We start from the raw sequence: 22,434 nt of genomic DNA on the forward strand, positions 1-22,434 counted from the left end.
CATGGTTTAGGATAAGTTTTCCCTGGTGCAAAACAAAAGATTGTTGTCATCGTATTTCCACTTGTAGTCATGTTGTATTCTACTTTGAGATGCAGACAAAAGCAATTTCAATAGACGTTTGAGGAAATCTCATATATTAAAACTATACTCAATGTAACGTAATTGCGACGTAGCAATCCATAGAATCCTTTACATTTCATAAATCTTTTTGGTAGAAGTTTCGTTCATCTAAACGCTCAGCTGACCTTCTAGAACCCGACTTGCTTAATGGCGGATTTCACGGAGACGCCCCGCCATCTTGGACACGCTTCAGATTTTTAAATGCAAATATCTAGTGTGTGGATTGATCAATTCTAAAATAAATTATATATAAGACCTTTCCAGTAGGGTCGTCATTAACATTAATTATATCAAAGAAAAATATTGAAAAACAAAAAAGTTGGAAAAGTGCACATTTTGAATTCGCTTCCTGTAGCGACCGGAAGTACTGACGACGCAAACGAAGGCAAAATTGCACATCTATAACTCATGGTCTATCATCTCTAATAAGTCTGCAGTTAATATCTTGAGCCGTTTTCGAGAACATTCGAAGACAAAATTGCATTTTAAAATCAGGAAATTGTCCATAACTTGTCACTGGTAGCGAATTGTCCAACAAACGGAATTCTATATAAAATTCATATAGTGAGCTATTATTCCTGAAATTTTCATTGAATTCAACCGAATAGTTTACGAGAAATCGCCTGCACAAAATTTTGTCTAAAAAAAAATAATAATAATAAGAAACAATAGAATCACTATAAGGTCTTCCGTGAAGACGGAAGACCTTAAAAATAGTGGAAAAGAAACCTAAGAAAAACAAGAAGGTCTTTCGCTGAAGACGGAAGACCTTAATAAAAAAACAGGATATTTTGCCGTCTCCAACCGGAGTTTTCAATACTTGCGAACCGAACTGAATGCCGAAATCAGAATTAATCAATAGCACCACAATGCCTCTAGTATTCACAAATATCGATGAAAACAACATATCAACAATCAACATTTACAAACAGGACTTGAAAGATTTTTTTTTTAAATTGCACAACATGAAGACAAATCTGGACAGTGATAAAATGTTTAATCGATTGTACTGATAATGAATCATAAAAACGATATTGTTAAGAACTGAAGTATTGTAGTAGAGTGCTGATAACTTGTGAGTTTGAATTTTAATTTGGTTTGCAAGTATCTAAAATGAACCCGAAAATGTTTCCTCCAGCTGGAGGCGGTGAGTAATGGAGCCGGTTCTGACGCTTTCCTGGCACGTAAAATATCAAAATCGTAAAAGAGCCTGGAAAACGTCAGATATTTCGGACTATCTCACTTCCTGGCATTAAAATCTACATAGTGATTACCATATTTCTCTCTCTCTCTCTCTCTCTCTCTCTCTCTCTCTCTCTCTCTTTCCCATAGATTGTCTCTCCATCGCCCCCAGAAACAACGAAATCAGCTATGAGTCATAGCTGCTTTATTTTAAACATTCTGTTGTTTAAAAACAGTTTAATTGGATGTGTTAACAAACTTGTCATTAAAAGCTTCTAGAATAAAACTTAAGAGCAATGTATCAGAAGGGAGTTTTTCAACATTACACCCACCTTTCATTACCTACCATGTAATTTTTTTAAAAGGTAGACATAAACTCCATATGCTGGTGATAAAGGTAGATATTGCTACATTAATCAGGGAATATGACGATAGAAAAGCTGAAGTCATTACCTTTATCATAAAGTATTTTGTTATCGTATTTTTCTTATAAAATATCGAACAGATGTGTCAGAACTTTGTTATTTTTATTTTAAGTTCACTGGGGTATATGGAGTCGATATATGGATAAGCGTTATTTTTAATTGATAATATCTAAACGTCAAGTTGAGGCTACACAAATTGTTTTCTTTCCTTCTCATATATAAGATTTTAAGATAAACTTTGCTTCATATGAATACCAGTACACTGTATATAAATTATATTTTTATTGAAGAAGTAGCTGTGTGTGCTGCCCAAAAAGCTGGAATTTAAATCATCGTGGGTTAGGGTTGTACTGAGTGTTGAAAAGTCATATTTTTGTTGTTGACTTTGGTAACATGAAATTTCTTCTCCTAAGAGTTCAGTCGAGCTTTTCAGCATCCACACCTGTTTTATACCAGTTTTTGAAATGTATTGTTGTACAGTTCTTTAAAAGTGTCCTCTTCATTGCTGTTTAGTAGGAGTGAAGAGAATTGGTAGAACATTTACTGGAACCTGTTATATGTCTTTATATGTAAGGATTTTATGAAGTAAAATTAGTTTTTTAATATACACTGAATAGAAACATCCTCTTTTTTGTCAGAGTGTGATTTTTTTTTTAGATGGAAGGATGACCGAATTCTCGACGAATTGTCCAGGACCATCCCACCAGACACCCATTGAGACATTAAAATGCAGTCCAAAGTTTCAGTTAGCTGCAAGTCTCATCTTTAAACACAATGATACGTAAGCATCTATCTGCCCTTTCTTTAATAAATAAAGTTAGTGAAGTATGAAAGCCCTATCACCACTTGTTCAACAGTTATGGCCAAAGTAAAAGTTTGATCTTTTTGTGTAAATGTGTGTCAAATTACAAGGTCTCGGTCAATAGGTCCAATTTGGTGGTACCTAAAGAAAGGTCTTGTCACATGCATGCATCTGTGAAATATGACAACCATAGTCTCAATACAGTCGATTATGAGCAATGTTAAAGTTTTTGCGGACAAACAGAAAAACAGACAGGACAATACCAATCTATTCCCCCGAATCTTTAATTATAGGGACATAAAAATGAAATTCAGTTACATTTTTAAATATATTGCTAAAATAGGAAATTTGATTGTAATCAATAAATAGCTAAGGTTATCCCTAATAACGAGGACACACAATGGGTTGTTTAAAGGGTGTACAGAAAAAAAAAACCGTTATAAAAAGAGATTGCAACATTGATTGATACACACGTTACAGTCATTCAAATACGACACCTGGAATATCTATTAAGAAGAAAATCACGAGTTCATCCAACACCCTCTTTGAAGAGACACAGTCATTAACAGCATATTTAATTTTATTGTTAGGTTAATATATACTACTGAAGCTTCAATCGGAGGGTATGTAGTCATTATCGACAGAGAACACAACAACAGGAAAGACAAGTATACCTACCGTGGTACGACAAAGACTCACTTCTACAGGTATCGCTGGGATACGGTCAAACCATACCACTGTACCGCAATGAAAAATAAAGTAAATTGTCCACAGTTTCTTACCGTTCCCGACCTCACCGAAAAGGTATGTTTTATGAAATAGTAAGAGTAACGTTGTGATTTCATTTCCTTCACTGCTTTACTCGCAACTACTTTAATTATTTATTACAACTTTCCAACTTTTTTTTGGTCATTTTTCTATACATCTTTGTAATTCAAAGCAACACAGAAGATGTGAGTAGTAAGGAGTGATTGTTGATTTGTGCTTTAGTGATTAAAGCTCAGAAAATCATTTGACATTTGTGAAATGCGCACATTTTTTATTCAGAAGGGCAAATGGGTTTTTTACTTAAAATAATATTGTACCTTGTTAAATGGTAGTTTTGCATAATTGACAATCATGGAATTCACAGTATGTTTTTTTAATGAATCTCTCGTGAATATTTCTATCAATTGCTCAAAAACAAGCAATGCAGATGTTCATGTAAACAAAAATTTCTAGATTATTTACATTTTGAGAAATTTTCTAACATTTGCTGAAGGTCACAATAACATGTTTATGTCGTAGAAAACGATTAAATTCCAATTTATTTAGGAATTTTATTCTTTAAACGATGTTTTTGGATCCAAAAGATGTTTTATTTTTATAGAGGTTCGGTCTAAAGCTTTTTTGCTGAGCAGAAATTTTTCATGACCTCTATTTTAAAAATTCGACAAAATGTTCTAGTTTTTATGATAAATTTTTATTCTATAATGCTAAATAAACTACTATTTTAATATCCAATGTAAACCCCATGATAAACTTCCTTACCGAAATCATAAAGTGAGGAACTATATTTTGTGTTTCTTTTTTTAGATTGATTGTGTATTGTTTAACGTCCCACTCGAGAATTTTTCACTCATATGGACAAATATCATTCATATGGGCTTCAAATTTAGGCCTATACTCGGCACTCAGGGCCATTGAGCAGTGAGGGTTCTTTAACGTGCCAACGCCTACCGTGACACGGGACCTACGTTTTTAAAGTCATATCCGAAAGACCCGTGACTCTCAGTTCTAGTGCCGAGCGCTTGGCGAAGGAACAGTCACTACCTATGTTTACGTCTTTTAAAAGTAGGTTTTTTTAAGAAAAAAAATTCTCATTTTTTCTTTCGAGGTATTTACGGTATTGTTAAGTTTAGATTCTTGTTTTTACATGCAGCATACAGAGTTAATTTGCGCATTGAAATGTTTTATGCTGGTCCTATATTATAAATTAAATTGACTGTCATGAATTCTATCATCTAAACAATATTTGAAAAATATAGCAAAATATAAATGTGAAAATCCTGGAGGAAAGAGTAGCCCAAATTAAGCTAAGAATTAACACAATATTTGTGATATCTAAAATTTAACATCACAGAGCCAACTTTTTCTTTTATGAATATATTACATTTTAACCATTTCAGAAAAATATATAGATTCAAAATAAAAAAAAAAAAAAAAGAATTTTGATCTGTGCGACGAAACTTTCCTTCCTTGGAGGAAAGTTAAACTCAATTGATTAACTGTAGTTTAACGCCCCTTGCAACATTAATTTATAATATGAAATAAAATTTAATAATTATCAACAGCATTGATTTCATATTCATTTATTTCTATGATAACTTTATTTCAGAGTACAGTTACAATGACTTGGGATGGGTGGGACGATGATCTTTCTGGTTTATGGAAGTACGAATATGAAGTGTATGAAATGAGTGTCTTGGGAACGACTTTACAAGAAAAAAACTTAATCACAACCGGAACTCTTTATCTTAACACGACCTTTGTAAGATTTTCTTTGAAAATATCAAGCACATTTATATATTAATATAGGATATTTCATATTGACATAAAAGCCAAGAGCACCTTAAGTTGCTCAGCTATATAGATTATATGGAAAGATCTGAAAATGAATTCATTTTCTAGAAACAGGGTATCGGCAATGTCAATCTAAGCGGGAAAATGCCTTTGTGAGCTTATTGTTGTATTTGTTGTAATCAATTTTTTTTAGAGCATGATCAAACTTTACATTGTTTTGATCTTAGATCCTTAATGAAATTCGGTATTTCATAGAAAACATTTAAAAATATTTATGTATTAGATAAATAGCACATTAAAGAAAACATTCCCTGCGAGGGCCGAAGGCCCCGAAAAGACATTTTTTTAAAAAGTACTAGTATGCAGCATTAGTTTTTTTCTTGCTTTGAGCTTCAAAAGAAACATAAACCCGTTGATGTATATCCAATTTTGCAGCAATTTTGAATAACTCCTTTCACGAATTAAGAAACATCAGGCCATCCTCAAAATAATGCATATGTTTGTTTGCCCTATCCCGATCCGGATTTTAAAACAAAATGGGTCGGTAGGTATAAGGTGGGATTATTTTAAAGAAGAATTTCAACGTACATGTGTATTTGTTGACACTGTTTTCTGGATTTTGAAAAGTTTTGAGTTGGCCAAGTTTTAGAGAGTCGGTCGGGAAAGGGCAAATGGAATTTTCTTTTAAAAAGTATCCTTAAGAAAAGTAGATAATTTTTTCTGTATTAATAACTTTTTTTATTCTTCATTTCATTCAATTTAAGTATTTTTTTAAAAATAACAATAAATAACACTGCTGCTGTGTAAGGACCTTTGAATATTTATGCAATTATTTCTTATGCTATGAGAACATAGCTTCTGTTCTAACAAAGGCGAGGATGTATCCAGTTTTGCAGGAAATGTTTATATTTATAATATATACGTAAAAAGATTCGATAAAAAACAACGGTTTATGGAGTGAGTAATGTTTACTTGTGTTTATATATATATATATATATATATATATATATATATATATATATATATATATATATATATATGTATTCAATGTATATATATATATATATATATATATATATATATATATATATATATATATATATATATATATATATATATATATTTCAGACAGTTTTGAGGTGACATTTAAAATACTTGTTTTGTTTTTGTTTTGTTTTTTGATTTCAGACTGAGGTGACATTTAAAGAACCAGGGATGTATGCAATACATTTTACTGCAATTGATAAGGCGACTAATCATAAAACATCTCGCAAACTGGTGTTTTATGACAACATATCTAACGTGACTTTCATACCTTCAAAAGTTACCAGAATTGAGACAGCATCCGCCGCTACAAATTACGTCTGGGTAAACAAACCCACCAACACTATCTTAGCAAAATGGACTGAGAGATTCAGAAATGAAAGGCATGAGCACAACAGATGGCTTACAACTGTTACTCCTTACCCAAACATTGAAAACGAATATGACGATCATCATGGAAGACGAACCGTCGATGAGATTCAAAATGTTTATGGTAAAGTTATGGGTGTTCATATCGGAGGGACACATCTTATTTGTATTCTAATAATTCAAGCTGTAGTTTTCAAACGTTTTTGTACTGAAAAGGACGTGGCTTTATCATTAGGAATATAAATGGGGATCAGAAGATACTGTTATTTTTATTTACCATTCTAGTACCTAGTTTATAATATACAAGTTAAAACATTTAAGTGAGACAGCTAAAGAATGTAAAGAAATAAAAATGCCATATTAAATGAAAACAATATGAGTACTGCAATTGGTTTTTGGAAAGTTTTTATCATAACATAAAAGTATTCGCATTTTCGTTGGACTTTTAATTATACGTTTTATCAACAGGCTGTGTGGACTTTTTGGTATCGTACACCGTAAACGACGGCAGCGTCGTGAAGGATTTCAAAAACTTTACATCAGTTCGTAATATAAAAGATGAATCTGAATATCTCATTCTACGCTGGTCTGACGGCGATAGGGCCGACATTACTGTTCGTGCTGTGGACATTTTTTATAAAACACTGGACGAAACAGTCACTGTATATCGAGATGCTACCCCTCCAGAAATCGAGAATTTATGGTTAACACGAGGAGACAGATTAAATATCAGCGTTCACAGCCTAGAAGATTTTGCAAAAATGACGTATGTACTATAAGCTCTTAAATGAAATACCTTAACATAGTGCATATGATAAAATATATTATATTTGACTAAAATGTGTATAAAATGTGATGATGACAAAGCAAAATTGACAGCAGTGAAAAGGTTATAAATTGTTGCATTGTACTGCAAACCAAATTTCTCTGTTATTTTCAGAATTGAATGGCTTGCATTTGATGTGCACAGTGGTTTGAAAAGTATTTATTGGAAGTTGCATGACAATTATACGGGAAAGGATATCATACATGGTCACGAGGACTTACCTTCACAAGGTGGAGCAAAGGTAAATAATTGAATATTAGCAGGGGCGTATATATACTAAGTTTATTTGTATATTAGTAGATAGATCCCTGGTATTAGACAATTGTTTAACATCTTACTGATTTTGATGCGTATTTACTTGTTAGAACTTGACAGAATGTGTGAAGAAATACAGCACATATAGCAGAGGACCAAATTGCTATGAGACAAATCACTGGGGTGCCTACCATCAGCATTTCCAAGTTCATCCACAAATCAAATTACACGGAGGACTGATACAAGGAAAAGATCATGGTTTGCACGATTCGGACTATTTCCTAGAAATTCAGGCTACGAACAACGCTTTAATGACAACAACCTTGACCAAAAAGGTTATTTTCAACATATCGATGATTTTCTTTCAAGCCCTACTTTAAAGCAATTCAAAACAGTTTTAAAATGAAACATATAGGTTTATGGAGAAACAAGTCAATAATAACAAATTTCATATTTTAATCAGATCACTATAGATACATCACCTCCCCACACTGGTATAGTACAAGATGGCGTCAGAGGTACGTCTGAAGTAGATTTTCAGCAAAGTACCACACTTCACGCTCACTGGGATGGATTCTTTGACAGAGAAAGTGGGGTTCTTTTTTACCAGTATGCCTTTCATACTGCCCACATGGGATCTGATGACTTTTTACTGGATTCCGGGAATTTACTTGTATGATTTTTCATCTTCACGTTTGCACTTAAAGCAATAATATGTCTAAAAATCTATATAATTATTGTTTTTATTTTATATTTATATTGCGTTTATATTTTATTAAATTCAAGCTGAATGAGACTTACTCTACAGATGCATCTCACGTAGTATCATCGGAGGGAACCTATTACGTATGTGTGGTAGCCTATAATAGAGCTCTAGAACCATCCAAACCAGTTTGCTCGGACGGGGTAACCGTTACATCGACAGTTCCTAAAGTAAAGGAAATAGTAATATCAGGAGCCTTCGTTAAAGGAGGGTTGATAACGGACAGCAAAAAAGCTTCAGTTTGGATTTTGGAACAGAACAGATATCGAAAATTAGTCAAGAATCCCACATTGGATTGTTTGTGCGTTGCAGTAATTTTTTTTTAATTAAAAAAAAACACCTTTGGAATACAAAAAAAATCAAAAGTTAAACATATTTCTTATGAAATTATGCACTAATGTTCACAAAATTTTACATTAGCATAGTCTTACAGTTGTTTGTTTCTCGTTTAGAAATAAGGCAACAATTGTGTCTGAACTAGAGTTGTTTCCAGTTTTACATGAGAAGAATGGATCAATTGTGGAAGTAGTTGGAAACATCTTCTGCCTCAATACCACTGGAGCACCAAGCAATCTGAGTCCAATATTGGCTAAATCTTCTCATGTATGACATACAGTTATTAACATCAAACATTGAATAGCAGTAATCTCATCATGCAGTAAGTTTTAATTGGAAGCACAATGTTTAATTTATTTTAGATAACAGTAACATGGTCAGCTGACAACACCAGCGTACATGACTATGAAGTTGGTTTCTCGTCAACCTCCGGAAGTTCTGCTCCGGACATAATGGCCTTTAGATCCACTAAGCAACACCGTCGTATCCACATCATGCACACAGACATACCAGAGGGAACACCATTCTACATTGTGATCAAGTCAATCAGTAAAGCAAATGTTGAGGGATTGCAGGTAATTCTAATTAAACAGAGTAGAGGATATATTTTTGAATACAAGCAGTAATAAGTTTAATTACCTGAAATAATAATAAATTTTATATTTTTTCAATGTCTTATTGCAGTTTATTGGACCTTGTTACGTTGACGTAACAGGACCTATTTTTACTCCTGCTATTAAAGTCATTCATTCAAATGGACATCTGATTGCATCTTGGAACCCAGGCGCATTTGAGGATTCGGAAGATCCATTTCCTTTAAGTTTTGAATACGCACTTGGTGAGAACATAGTTAGTTACAAAAAAATGACATTCTCATACTAGAATTTTATATGTGAAATAAACGTTACAGTGTATTCTATCTTTTAAAAGTTACAGTGTACTTTAAATTTCTTTATTTTTGGCAGGACATCACCCTAAAGGTGCAGAAGTACACAACTATGTACAGCTTAAATGTGGAGACGTCTGTAAACTGACAGTGCCACCTACATGTACAGCCATTAATATATCCGAAGTGGAATGGGGTTTGCATGGTAACCATACATACTATGTGACCATTAAGGCAGAAAATGTCGCTGGTTTGACAACTTACGGAGTATCTGAACCTTATATACATAATGTTCAACTCCCCTCCAAGGGCATCGTCATGGACATAACAGTAAGAATGATTCATATCCAGTTTTAAAGTTAAGAAAATGAAAAAAGAAATTCTTCCGAGTAGGTTTCAGTTTTTAGCTCACCTTAGCTGAAGGCTCAAGTGAGCTTTTCTGATCAAAATTTGTCCGTCGTCTGTCGTTGTCGTCGTCGTCGTCGTAAACTTTTCATCTTCTTCTCAAGAACCACTGGGCCAATTTCAACCAAACTTGGCACAAAGTATCCTTGGATGAAGGGAATTCAAGTTTGTTCAAATGAAGGGCCACGCCCTTTTCCAAGGGGAGATAATCATGAATTTGTTAAAAATTAATGGCATTTTTAAAAAATCTTCTCCAGAACCACTGGGCCAGGAAAGATGAAACTCATGTGGAAGCATCCTCAGGTAGTGTAGATTCAAGTTTGTTCAAATCATGACCCCCGGGGCAAGGGTGGGGCCAAAATGGCCGACCCAAGTTTTACATAGGAATATATAAGAAAAATCTTTAAAAATCTTCTTCTCAAGAACCACTAGGACAGGAAAGATGAAACTCATGTGGAATCATCCTCAGTTAGTGTAGATTCAAGTTTGTTCAAATCATGACCCCCGGGGCAAGAGTGGGGCCAAAATGGCCGACCCAAGTTATACATAGGAATATATAGGAAATATCTTTAAAAATCTTCTCCAGAACCACTGGGCCAGGAAAGATGAAACTCATGTGGAATCATCCTCAGGTAGTGTAGATTCAAATTTGTTCAAATTATGACCCCCGGGGCAAGGGTGAGGCCAAAATGGCCGACCCAGGTTTTACATAGGAATATATAGGAAATATCTTTAAAAATCCTTCTCAAGAACCACTGGGCCAGGAAAGATGAAACTCATGTGGAATCATCCTCAGGTAGTGCAGATTCAAGTTTGTTCAAATCATGCACCCCGGGGCTAGGGTGGGGCCAAAATGGCCCCCAAGTTTTTGGGGATATATAGGGAAACCTTTTAAAATCTTCTTTTCAAGTACTTCAAAGCTATGATTAGTGATATTTATATGGAATCATTCTCAGGTAGTGTAGATTCTAGTTTGTTCAAATGATGAACTCCTGGAGGGGGGGAGTAAATTCAAGCCCGATGTGCTCAGGTGAGCGCTGTGGCCCCTGGGCCTCTTGTTGTTTGTTCGTTAGTTGTTTAACGTCCCTCTTGGGAATTATTAACTCATTTGAACTGGATACGTCACCACTTTTGCAAGTAGAGAGCTGCATATTTGACCTATACTCGACACTTGCGACCATTGAGCAGTGCGTGATTTTTTTTTTTTTTTTTTGCCAACACCTACTGCGACAGAGAACTGTAAACGGTTTCTTCGGAATCAGTGTCTTTCTCCGCGTCTCTATATGAGATGCTCTATAGCTAACCACTGCGCCACGATGGCTTTTTTGTATTTTCATCAAAGGAGAACATAATTATGAATTATAGCTCTATATTTGCCCTCAGTGTGAAAAACGTTTCTTTGAAAACCTAGTTTTTGATAAAGCACCCCTTTTCAACTCCCCAGATTTAATATTGAGAGTGGATGCAAGAATAAAGCGGTGGAAGAAAAATAAAGGCTTAATTTTATGTATACTTCGCCGTTGTAATACAATGGTTTTGATGTTTTGAAAGTTTTTAAGTCAAATATAAAATAGAATTAAAATAGGTTTGGAATTTTTTCCCACAATTTTTTAAAAGTATAAAACTTGATGTTCTGACTATAATGTATATTCACGTGTAGTGACACGTCAAATTATATATTTTTTATGAAAATATGTGGAAAACAGTATTTAATTAAGTACCATATATTAGCAGAGTATATTAGAGAGTGTATGTCCCACACAAGAATCTTTCACTAGCATTAAAATGCTGTCACATTCCGGTGGACGGCTGCAAATTAAGTCCTTCATCGGCACTCAGGGCTTTTGAGCTGTGAGGGATGTTTTCCTGCCAGCACCTACCGCGACACGGGACCGAATCCACTACGTAATATAAGCCTGATAAGGTTTAACTTCGTACTCTTCGAATGTTCAGCAAACGATTTAACCACTGTGACATGCGGGTTGATAATATGAAGACAGTTTATTTTATGAGAAACTGTAATTTTAAATTAAAAATCTTACAATTGTTTTATATAATTTTCAAAAGCAATATTTTTTTTTATTTCAGTCGGCTGAAAATATGCAATTTCTTGTAAGTATATATTACTTAGTATGTTCAATCTTGAAAGAAATTCTTTCATCAGCATACATTTTAAAGATATTGGTTGATAAATACTTAGCCGTGCAGTATTTATATGGATTATTTCTTTGAAAATTAGAAATTATAATCCTAATTTGTTCCTCTCTCTTTCTCTCTCTCTCTCTCTCTCTCTCTCTCTCTCTCTCTGAAAAAGTATTTGATGCTTTTACGAAAAACATCCTTCTGATTTACCTAAATTGATTTTAATCAAAAATAGGTCATCCTCACCATTTCTGGAAACAAGCATATAATACAGGTACAGAGTAAAAAACGCATGACTTACAATCTAATTCTCCAATCTTCTAGGATATAGAAGACATTGATTTTACAACCTCATCCTCCAGCCTTTCTGCTCATTGGACGGGGTTTTTCCACGCCTATCTGGATGTGGATTACAAAATCCGAGCTGGTACAACTTCAGGTGGCGGCGATGTTTTTCCACAAATCGATGTTGGTAGGAATACTACATATACAGCAACTGGACTTGCGCTACAAAATTTTAAAGTAAGATTTTACATATTAATTTATACTAACATCGAATTAAATCAATGATTTGAGTCTAAGTAAAATCTATTCTGTATGAGGCAGACCTCGTTGCAAAACAGCTTTAGTTCTCTGTGTAAACCTTACTAAAACTGATTTGGCAGAGCTATGAATATGAAGAATAAAGAAAATTAGCATAAAATCTTTTTTTTTAAAAAGAAATTTAAGTTCCAAAAATCAGACATGAAAGTAAAATGTATATAGAAAAGATTATATTTCATATCTTTCATATATATTGTTTGTAACAGACGTATTATGTTACAATAACTGCAACCTCGTCTGCTGGTGACGTGGAAGTCACATCTGATGGTGTCACTGTCGTAAAAGAAAACTCGCCACTGACTGGTGTATTCGTATATGATGGCGAGCCATGTGACCATACAGGTACGAAATACTTATCGCAGATGCATGAAGGAAAATCGGCTTTATCTTGCATTGGATCCTTAATATTTCATATTATATGTTATCGTGTTCATGTCTTTATGCTTGCAGTTGTGGAAAATGTAACTTTAAGTCACCACGAACTAGTAAGTGTTACTTTTATATTACAATCAAATGCTTGAAATCAACAAGAAACGCGTGTGTATTGTTTATTGTCAAAAACCTTTCTAAGGATGTTCAAATAAAACAAACACTAAATATTCAAATAAAATAATAATAAATCATTTTATATTTAACGTGGTGTTCTTTGGTTCTTGAAACGAACTAATTTTCCGAAAACTTCATTGAAATAGGACATGCAGTGTACGATGAGAAATAAGATTTTGAGGTTTAATCGAAAAATCTAAATTACAAACTCATAAAATCTGCAGGAAGCAGAAAAAATATATTTTAAAAAATTATCCGTGCCTGAATGTATTAAAAACGTGACAGTGTTTTTCATAAGAAAAGGCGTTTAAGAGACTATTTTAGGAGATGAATGGCTTCCAGTAAAATGAATCACCAAACTTGGTAAGGTATATGTATAAATATTATCTTTTATCAAATTACTGTGTGACTTCTCGTATATTTACATTGTATGAGGAATGTTTCAATACTTTATTTTGTAAGTTTTATGGTTGATACAATGACCTTGTCAGCAATATACAATATATCATCAATTAATATAATTAAATTTTTCATTAAGTCAAGTGCTGACTGTCTTTCTTCATACTAATTTTTAGGCCATTATATGCATACTGAGTTGTCAATGGCTTTTGCCGTTCTTTCCCGATCATGACAGAAGTACAATGTGGGTGTGACCGATAAGCAGGGTATGCTCACTCCTCTATGGTACCTGATCCCACCTCTGATGTTTTGGGGGTCCGTGTTTTTTTTAAATATCTTTTTTCTTGACTATCTCATTGTCATCTCTAACCGAATTAAATGAAAATCACAAAAATATGACTTAAAATTATGAGATATTTTTTTTTAACTGAAAGGGCAAAGAATGGATTGGGATAACAACAAACTGTAATCAAAAGCAGAGCGGACCGGGTGGGATCAGGTGCCATAGAGAAAGCATTACCTTTCGGTCGGTCACAACCTGGTGGTCCTTGTCATAATCGGGCAAAAGAGGAAAAAAATCCGAAGACGATTCAGTTTGCAAATAATACTTAAGAATTTATATGAAAATTTTTATTCAGCATTCGACTGAATGCCAGGTTGAAGATAGATTGTATATACTGACAGTGTCAATGTATTAACCATAGAATTTACAAGACTGTTGATATCCTCGTTTCATTGACTTGTTTGTCCATGTCTTGTCTCGTTTATTAAACTGTTTGTACGTAGAACATGCCCTTGAGTATCGAATAAACTGGGGAAATAAAGGAATTAAAAAAGCTGAGGTCGTCACATTTAACATAAAATTTTGTTAGTTTGTCATGAAGTTCTTTCTTATTGAAAATTGAATCAATGCGTGAATAAAAAAAATGAATATTTCGATTTTTAAAACGTCGTCGATATATCTCAATGTTGAAATAATTGCCATCGCAATAGACTTCTTCTTTTCCTATAGAATCTTTGACATAAATTTTACTCCGTATGAAAAAAATAGGTTCGCTTATAACGAATGTAATTTGAAACCCATGACAATTTCGACAGATGATTGGAAGACTTGAGGAAAATATTTTTAAATGTAACATTTTCAAATTTTTCACAATGCATTTCCTTTTTTAACTGAAACCAAATCGCCAACCATGGAATAGCCATTTACAATACAGTGCTTATCACAGTTTCCAAAACATATTTCAAAATCATTGCATGACGTACATAATTTAGTAAGAGCCATTCAAGATTATCTGTTAATTTTTTTGGCTTTGTACTTGAAAACGTCAAAGCATGGTATTATTTGATTAATTATTTTTTCACAGGACCACCGCCTTAAATGCATGAAAGATATTGATTTCCAATCATCGGTTGATACACTCAGTGCTTACTGGGGCGTCCCTTCAGACTATAAAAATGTTGCACCTGATATGCACATTGCAATCGAAGAGCTATCTTCATATGGAAGTAAGTTAAATTTAGGAATCACCGTATTTGTAAATGTTTTAGCAAAATTTATTCATTTTTTTGCTGCAATCGGACATTTTAAGTGCACTTATGCACAAACAATGCCAAAACAAAGTGATTTATTTTAGTGCTAATTGAAAAACACTAAATACATGTAGGGTGAATTCACCATGCATCGGACACATACCTTGCTTCGGACAACTTTAGACAATAAATTCTCTTTCAACTTAAGAGTTCCGTGTATTTATTTCTTTCTGTCTAGAAGCTGAAGATTTAAATTTTTTAATGATACCGATTGTTATTATTATGTTGTGATAAAAATACCCCAAGGATGACCTTGAAGTTACGTCATATTTTACATCATCAAAGGGGAATAACCAGAAATTTTTGATTTTGCGATTTTTAGAGTTATCGTTCTTAAAATTCGACTTCAACGGAACGAGTCAGACTTTGGTAAATAAAGTCAAATATTTGTAATTTTACATAAATTTTAAAGAAATTTCACTTCAGTGTTCGTATAATTCTTTATAGAACTGGTTTTCACTAGTATGTTCATTTCTCCGTACATCGGACACAAATTCACCATGCATCGGACACTTTTCGATGCAATGGTAAGCACTAGCATTTTCATACAGAACCCAGCTGATGGCTGATTTTTGCGGAAAAAGAAAATAAAAACTCTATCTTTTCAGTCAAAATACAATTGATCGATATATGACGTCTGGAATTTGACTTAATTTATTTCTACAAACCAGAGTATGATAAACCATGGAAAAAAGGGCGCGAATTACCGCATTATAAGCATTTTAAAGCATTTCTAAGGCAGACTGAGATCTCTTGAATCGTTCTACATTTGTGCAACGATATCGTCCATTAAATTTAAGTTGAGAATTATTTCTTAGATAAAAGATAAAAATATATCCATATCAAGCATTTTAAAGCACTTTGATAAAGGATTGATATTTTTCTGGTCAAAATACCGTCTGTCCGATGCATGGTAAACAATGTCCGATCCATGGTGAATTTTGAGTTATCACTAAAACCTCTATTTTTGAGGATATTTTCTCAGTAAAGGGCATATAATTGTGTCCCAAATTGTTTTTTTAAGCACAAACTAAATGTTCAACTCCATTTTGATAATTTTCCGTCGGTAGCGATATCGCTAGAACTTGTTGAAGTACAAGGGTATCCGATGCATGGTGAATTCACCCTACACTGAAATTGGCAGAAATAATGCTTTTGAATGAATGCACACGGTGACGTCTCTATATGAGTAAAAAGAAATCTCGAATGAGACGTTAAACAGTATACTAGTACAATCAATCAATCTCTTTTGGAATTTTAGTTTTTATCATGGATCCCATCATGTATTTTTGTCGGTAGATACATTTTCAATGAGGAAAAACAAAATGACAAAAAATCAGCAGTATCACATAGGCTGATTTTTACCAATTTGTTTTTCCTAATAAAATTCATCTGACTTGGTATATTTTTGTAAAGTTTATATCACACGCTTACACCAATTTAACTTATTCTGAAATGTGTTTTCATTCGTAAACCTTTACTAAGTGTGTTTTATACATATTTGTAATTCTATTGAAATATTACTAATATTTTCTGTAAGTCTATTTCATTTTCTAGTTCTAAGGAGAAAATATTCTAAGAATTATCCACTTTTCTAAACATGTGACATGATATTAAGTCTCCTCCAAAGAAAAGAATTGCTTGTATCATCTGCCCTTAAAAGGGCATAGACAAAGTTTCAGCAAAAAATATATGATCATCAAAAATTTGAACTTTAGTTGTCGAGATACAGAGCAGATTTAGAGCTCCAAACCTTTGTTATGTAAACAAGGTCCGTGTCATTTTTATTTACATAAATAATATACAGTACTCATATATGTTCATTCATAGCAGACAATTTCAATGAAGAAGTTAGTAATAAATACAGTTAGACCGTTTCTAGTGATTGGCTGAATTTCTTTTTGTTACAAATGTGATATTTCTATATGTAAACAAAAGCAAGGCACGAGCCTTGTTTACATTTTGAAGAACTTTAAGTTCTGTATCTCGTTTGTTAATCAATAAGTGATGTTCAAATTTTCGCTGATCATTAGATGATGCCTTAGTTAGGAATAGTAAGCAATAAAACTGGTTTAAAATATTCAGTTAAAACTGTGCCCAAGTCCCTTTAGGATGTTTTTTCTTTGTTTACAGGTTTGAGAAATACAAACATTTACTAATTTTTCGTTTCCTCATCAATTCATACATACATTATAACATTTTATATGGGTTTATTTTTAAAATGTCATTTAAAATATTTAAGCATCAGAGGAGACATCTGCTTAATAGTTTTTTCAATAATTAAAACATACAAGAAAATATAGTTTTGTTTTGTTTAACTTTTAGGAAAGAGTGCTAAGCAATGTTTGACAAAAAATTAAGTTCATACGAGAAAAAGTCCGATCCTTGCAACATAAACTTATGTTTCTCTTTAGCAAACTGGACTATTTTCAAAGACTTTTACTACAATCATGGTCACAAAGAAGTAAGGTTCACAAACCTAGTGCTTAATCCTGGAATAAAGTACCGTTTCGTGGTCAAACTTTGTGCTCGACACATTTGCTATGAACCACAGTACAGTGATGGCGTTCGAATCCTCGGGAATCCTCCAACGTGTGGAAATATTGTTGTAAAACATGTCAACACTTCGAATGGAAAAGAACAGGTATTGTCACATAAATAAAATTACTTTTTAAATGTAAACTAAATGTATAAACACTTTCAATAAATAAATAAATACCTTTATTTGCAGTTAGAAGTCAAAATGGATAGGTTCTTCGACCCAGATGTTCCTGATCATAACATTAAATATAGTGTTGTAGATAAATATGAATGGGCGATTACTGATCAGTCGAAGATAGGACGAACACATACAAAGTGGATTGAATTGAACAACTTTACTGTATCTTTATCCAAAACTGAGGTATCCTACAATTGTGAATGAGATATTGGTTTAGTGTAGTGTTCTTTTGTTTATTAAGAATGTGGTTACGAAAACATTACTAAAAATTTAACTAAAATATTTTTGCAGCACTATAATTTTCAATGAATATTGATAAATCTTAATTTTGAAAATGAAATATTTATATTTGCCTCTGTTCTTTAAAATATTATCTCGTTTGTGATGAGATGAACTGAAATTTATCCTGTGTAGAGAATACTATACAATTTCTTTAATATTTGGAACATACCGGTATTTCGTTTCAGATGTCCTTCACTCTGGATTTGGATGGGCAGTTTGATTTCTCTAAGTGTCGAGGACTAGCCATTAGAGGCTTTAACAAAGTAAAGCTGTATTCTACTGTCTACTCACACATACGTGATTGTGAGGCTTTTGACCCTGTGTTAATCAGACCAAAGATCGTCATAGATGCAGTCGGAAAACCAGATCCTGACAGAGGTAGTAAATGATGAAAAGCTGTTCTTATGTTGATAAACATTTGTCATTCAAACATTTTAAATTCTTTAAAACCTAGATAAATCAGAAAAGAAAATTCAGTTCTGTACAAATAAATTTCATTTTCCGTTTTCAAAGGGAAAACATTATAAATTATCAAAATAAACTTTAATCTTAAAAATTTTCATACAAGATGGCTGGGGTTTTTTGTGGGGGATTTTTTTTTTTTTGGAAAAGAGGGATTTTATTTATTGAGATAGCAGTGATATTAATGTTTTCAAAACTTAAAGTCATTTTTAAAGTTAAAATTTAAATAAAATACTTGAATTATCAACAGATGGATTTGGGGAACCAATAATACTGGAGACTAATGCCTACTGGTCTCATCCTGATGCGGATTACACACCAAATATGAACTACATTTCTGCGGTTTGGCCAAAACTTCGTTATAAATCCTACAAAGTTGCTGTACTGAATGCCAAGAGTGTGGACGTCACCACTTACTACCTGCCTACCAACAAGCTGTCCCTCTCCGATCCATGTAGTCATCCAGACGCAATCAAGTGCTCATCAACAGGTCTGTGCTTATTTTTTGTTGTTCTTTTCAAAGCTTTCTAGGAATATGATGAACTCATCAATGATTGTCTGGGGATTTTTAGAGAACGAGTTTATAAATGTGAAGTTTGAGCCAGGAGAGCTTGTACATGGGCAGCGGTATCTGGTCTGTATCCATACTGAATATACAGAGATTGTCTACGAAAAGTGGACGCAGGTGTTACCAGAAATTAACGAGTGTAGTGATGGTGTGGTGGTTGATCTTACTCCTCCAGTGGCGGGAAAAGTCTGGATTGGAAGTAGACAAGGACTAGAGTATCAGGTAATTCAATCCAATAGTATTTTTATCAAATTGTGATCATTCACCTTAAATGATGAATTTATATATTAAGGCCCATTTAAGGACTATATAATAACTACTCGTTTAATAATTCATTTGATGAAAACTGAAAAAAAAGCTTAAATTTCCTTTTCTTCTTGGTTTTTCAGTCTTCAACATCAGTAATTTATGTAAACTGGGAAACATTTCAAGATGTAGAGGAATTTCAAACAATATCTCATGCCTCAGGAATTCAGAATTACAAGTTAGGCATAGGTATGCAACATTTTATTTTAAATCATAATAATAACTTACTCTTGAATTACTAGTACTTTAATATAACATAGATAAATGAATTTTATCCTTTCCTGTTTACAAGGAACGTCTGAGGGAGGAAATGATGTCATCGCTTTCTTTGATGTCGGAGTCGTTAACCACAAGGCTTTAAATGGAACGGCATTAGTAAATGGACGCACTTACTACGCCACTGTTATTGGTAAACAAATGAGATATCTGAAATATGATATAAAGCTGCGTAAAATCATGTCTGAACAGAAATTAGTAAATAATCAGCAATTTTACCAAACTAATAATTTTGTTTTACAATGAAGCAATGGACTATGCCAATAGAACCACAACTCAGTCCTCGCCTCCTGTTATCATCGATAACACACCACCACTGAAGTCTGACAAACCAGTAACTATTCCCGACAGACATATTACTTCAGACACTGAGATCGAAGCATGGTGAGCTTCAAATTTAAACAACTTGCAAACCAATTGCAATACGAATTACACTGAATAAAATAACATATCAAAGCATTTGCTAATTGTGTGTATATTTCATGTGCAGTTGATAAGTGTTTATTATTTCTGTTGACAGTTGGAAAAATGTCTTCTTTGATCCAGAAAGTGAAATAAATTATTACGAGTGGTCAATAGGTTCAGAAGCTGGATATGACGACGTGATGAATTTCACTCGTGTGGAATCAGAATGTGCAGAAAATAATGAACTGCAACACATTGACTTTAAAGAAGGACATGCATATTACATTTCTGTGAAGGTATAAAAGAAACAATATTGTTGAAATGAAAACAATTTTGAAAAACTCTCTTACATAATCTGTTATTTTGTTTAAGGCATTCAACAAAGCAGGATTGGTGTCGATGGCTACTTCTTGGGCATACATTGTTGACTTCACACCACCTGTCAAAGGTCATGTCTTTGACCTTCAACCAAATGGGACTAGCAAACAAGATATAGATTTTCAGACAGACATGTCAACTTTACTTATCTTTTGGGAAGGATTTTTTGATCCTCATTCAGCAATAAAAGAATATACAGTCAGTATTGGAACTTGCTTTGAATGTGATGACGTCATTACAGAACAAACTGTGGGAATGGTGACAGGTATTAAAATACATGTACAACCGTTTTCTTAGAAAAATCAATACATGTATACCTGATAATAGAAAAAATTTTCAATTTTTGCATATAAAAACGGACAGAGATATTGCAATTTTATGTTTGCTTTGCAGAGCTAGAAGTCAGCTATGTTCATTTTGGACCCGGTATAACATACTACACTACCGTGATGGCATGTAACACGGCTGATTACTGTACAGTAGCCACGTCAGATGGGGTTATTATGGACAACAGCCCTCCTAACATGGGCGTTGTTAGTGATGGAACAACTTTAGAGGATATTGAATACCAGTCAATTAGGTTTCTTCGATTAATTATTCATTGCTGATTTACTGAAAAATATGTACATTGTAAAATGAAATCGAAGTAGAAAATGCTATACTTTTAAAAATGAGCAACTCTAATCTCAAAGTATGAAATTCAACTCTTGATAAATTTTGTAGAAATTTTATCGATGCCAGATGGTCTGGATTCAATGATCCTCAGACAGGGTTATCTCACTTTGTTTGGTGGGCAGGGATAACACCCGGAGGAAACGAAATCATGGCAGAGAGAGAAATCCACGTCACCGAGATGGCAACTGCATTGAACATAACACCTAGTATGCCTGTTGGAAAACGAATTTACATTACAGTTAGAGCATTTAATAGAGCAGGTACTATACGTAGAACCATATTGTAAAAGTTAATTCCGTTCATTATAAAGAAAAAAGATCTCACTGAATACGGAAATTTAGTAAGAAATGTGTCCATCTTTTAAAATCGTCTGTTATTTCATTTAGGTTTGTTCAGAGATGCGACATCTAATGGATTTATCATAGACGATACTCCTCCTGTCATTTCACGAGGTCCTCTATTCTCTAAGGATTTTGGCATAAGCGGAAATTCACAGTTTTATAGGACATTGATGAAAGCTGAGTGGGATGTCACTGACAAAGATTCACATATAGAAAAGCAGTATGTTTCCTTACGGTCGCATCTTGGGGGAGACTTTGACCTTCCGTCAGCCGTGGTAAGGGTTCCAACATATTATTGAATTCTGCTTCATTTTACTAGAAAAGCCATTGTTTAATGTCATTTCAACAAGTGAATGATATGCAATACAACTATAAATAAGTTTAAAAGTGTACAAATTTAAGATAAATATTTTTCAAAATCAATTTTCTATGTTCTAATAGACAAATTCTCTGCAAGGAGATTTTTAATTTAAAAAGTTTCTTTGTTTTTACATTTTGAGTCAAAATTACTTCGAGTCAAAAAGCACCCAAATACTTTTGCAGTATTTTTTTCTATCTATACCGCAGAATAATGACTGTGAACTTTCATCCTTGTCAGGTTAATGGGATAGCTAGAGACTTTGTTCTCACTAGACTGAACTTGCATGACGGTGTAACTTATTACGTCACGGTTATATCCTGTAATGGGGCTAAAATATGTACCTCAAGCACATCTCCTGGAATTTTAGTTGATAGTACTCCACCAAATAGAGGTATGGTTTAAA

At 33.4% G+C, this 22,434-nt stretch overlaps 1 protein-coding gene across 1 annotated transcript in view; it reads left to right on the forward strand.

The window, feature by feature from the left end:
* LOC134282549 (uncharacterized) overlaps positions 1 to 22,434 on the forward strand; it is a 54,449-nt gene that overhangs the window by 25,469 nt on the left and 6,546 nt on the right. The window contains exons 8-39 of the mRNA XM_062764951.1: positions 2,385 to 2,508; positions 3,120 to 3,333; positions 4,907 to 5,059; positions 6,280 to 6,628; positions 6,973 to 7,270; positions 7,445 to 7,571; positions 7,696 to 7,920; positions 8,049 to 8,258; positions 8,372 to 8,649; positions 8,801 to 8,951; positions 9,047 to 9,259; positions 9,369 to 9,522; positions 9,650 to 9,900; positions 12,064 to 12,087; positions 12,442 to 12,639; positions 12,927 to 13,062; positions 13,171 to 13,205; positions 15,033 to 15,174; positions 17,673 to 17,902; positions 17,990 to 18,160; positions 18,445 to 18,637; positions 18,972 to 19,211; positions 19,294 to 19,511; positions 19,679 to 19,784; positions 19,888 to 20,004; positions 20,120 to 20,255; positions 20,392 to 20,572; positions 20,649 to 20,919; positions 21,048 to 21,234; positions 21,378 to 21,589; positions 21,716 to 21,945; positions 22,269 to 22,422. Coding sequence (XP_062620935.1) covers positions 2,385 to 2,508; positions 3,120 to 3,333; positions 4,907 to 5,059; positions 6,280 to 6,628; positions 6,973 to 7,270; positions 7,445 to 7,571; positions 7,696 to 7,920; positions 8,049 to 8,258; positions 8,372 to 8,649; positions 8,801 to 8,951; positions 9,047 to 9,259; positions 9,369 to 9,522; positions 9,650 to 9,900; positions 12,064 to 12,087; positions 12,442 to 12,639; positions 12,927 to 13,062; positions 13,171 to 13,205; positions 15,033 to 15,174; positions 17,673 to 17,902; positions 17,990 to 18,160; positions 18,445 to 18,637; positions 18,972 to 19,211; positions 19,294 to 19,511; positions 19,679 to 19,784; positions 19,888 to 20,004; positions 20,120 to 20,255; positions 20,392 to 20,572; positions 20,649 to 20,919; positions 21,048 to 21,234; positions 21,378 to 21,589; positions 21,716 to 21,945; positions 22,269 to 22,422 — 5,928 coding nt within the window. The remainder of the gene's footprint in view (positions 1 to 2,384; positions 2,509 to 3,119; positions 3,334 to 4,906; positions 5,060 to 6,279; positions 6,629 to 6,972; positions 7,271 to 7,444; positions 7,572 to 7,695; positions 7,921 to 8,048; positions 8,259 to 8,371; positions 8,650 to 8,800; positions 8,952 to 9,046; positions 9,260 to 9,368; positions 9,523 to 9,649; positions 9,901 to 12,063; positions 12,088 to 12,441; positions 12,640 to 12,926; positions 13,063 to 13,170; positions 13,206 to 15,032; positions 15,175 to 17,672; positions 17,903 to 17,989; positions 18,161 to 18,444; positions 18,638 to 18,971; positions 19,212 to 19,293; positions 19,512 to 19,678; positions 19,785 to 19,887; positions 20,005 to 20,119; positions 20,256 to 20,391; positions 20,573 to 20,648; positions 20,920 to 21,047; positions 21,235 to 21,377; positions 21,590 to 21,715; positions 21,946 to 22,268; positions 22,423 to 22,434) is intronic.

Source organism: Saccostrea cucullata, unplaced genomic scaffold (genome assembly GCF_032062105.1).
Source record: "Saccostrea cucullata isolate Sc308-1 unplaced genomic scaffold, CSIRO_AGI_Scuc_v1 ctg297, whole genome shotgun sequence".
Taxonomy (NCBI): Eukaryota; Metazoa; Mollusca; class Bivalvia; order Ostreida; family Ostreidae; genus Saccostrea; species Saccostrea cuccullata.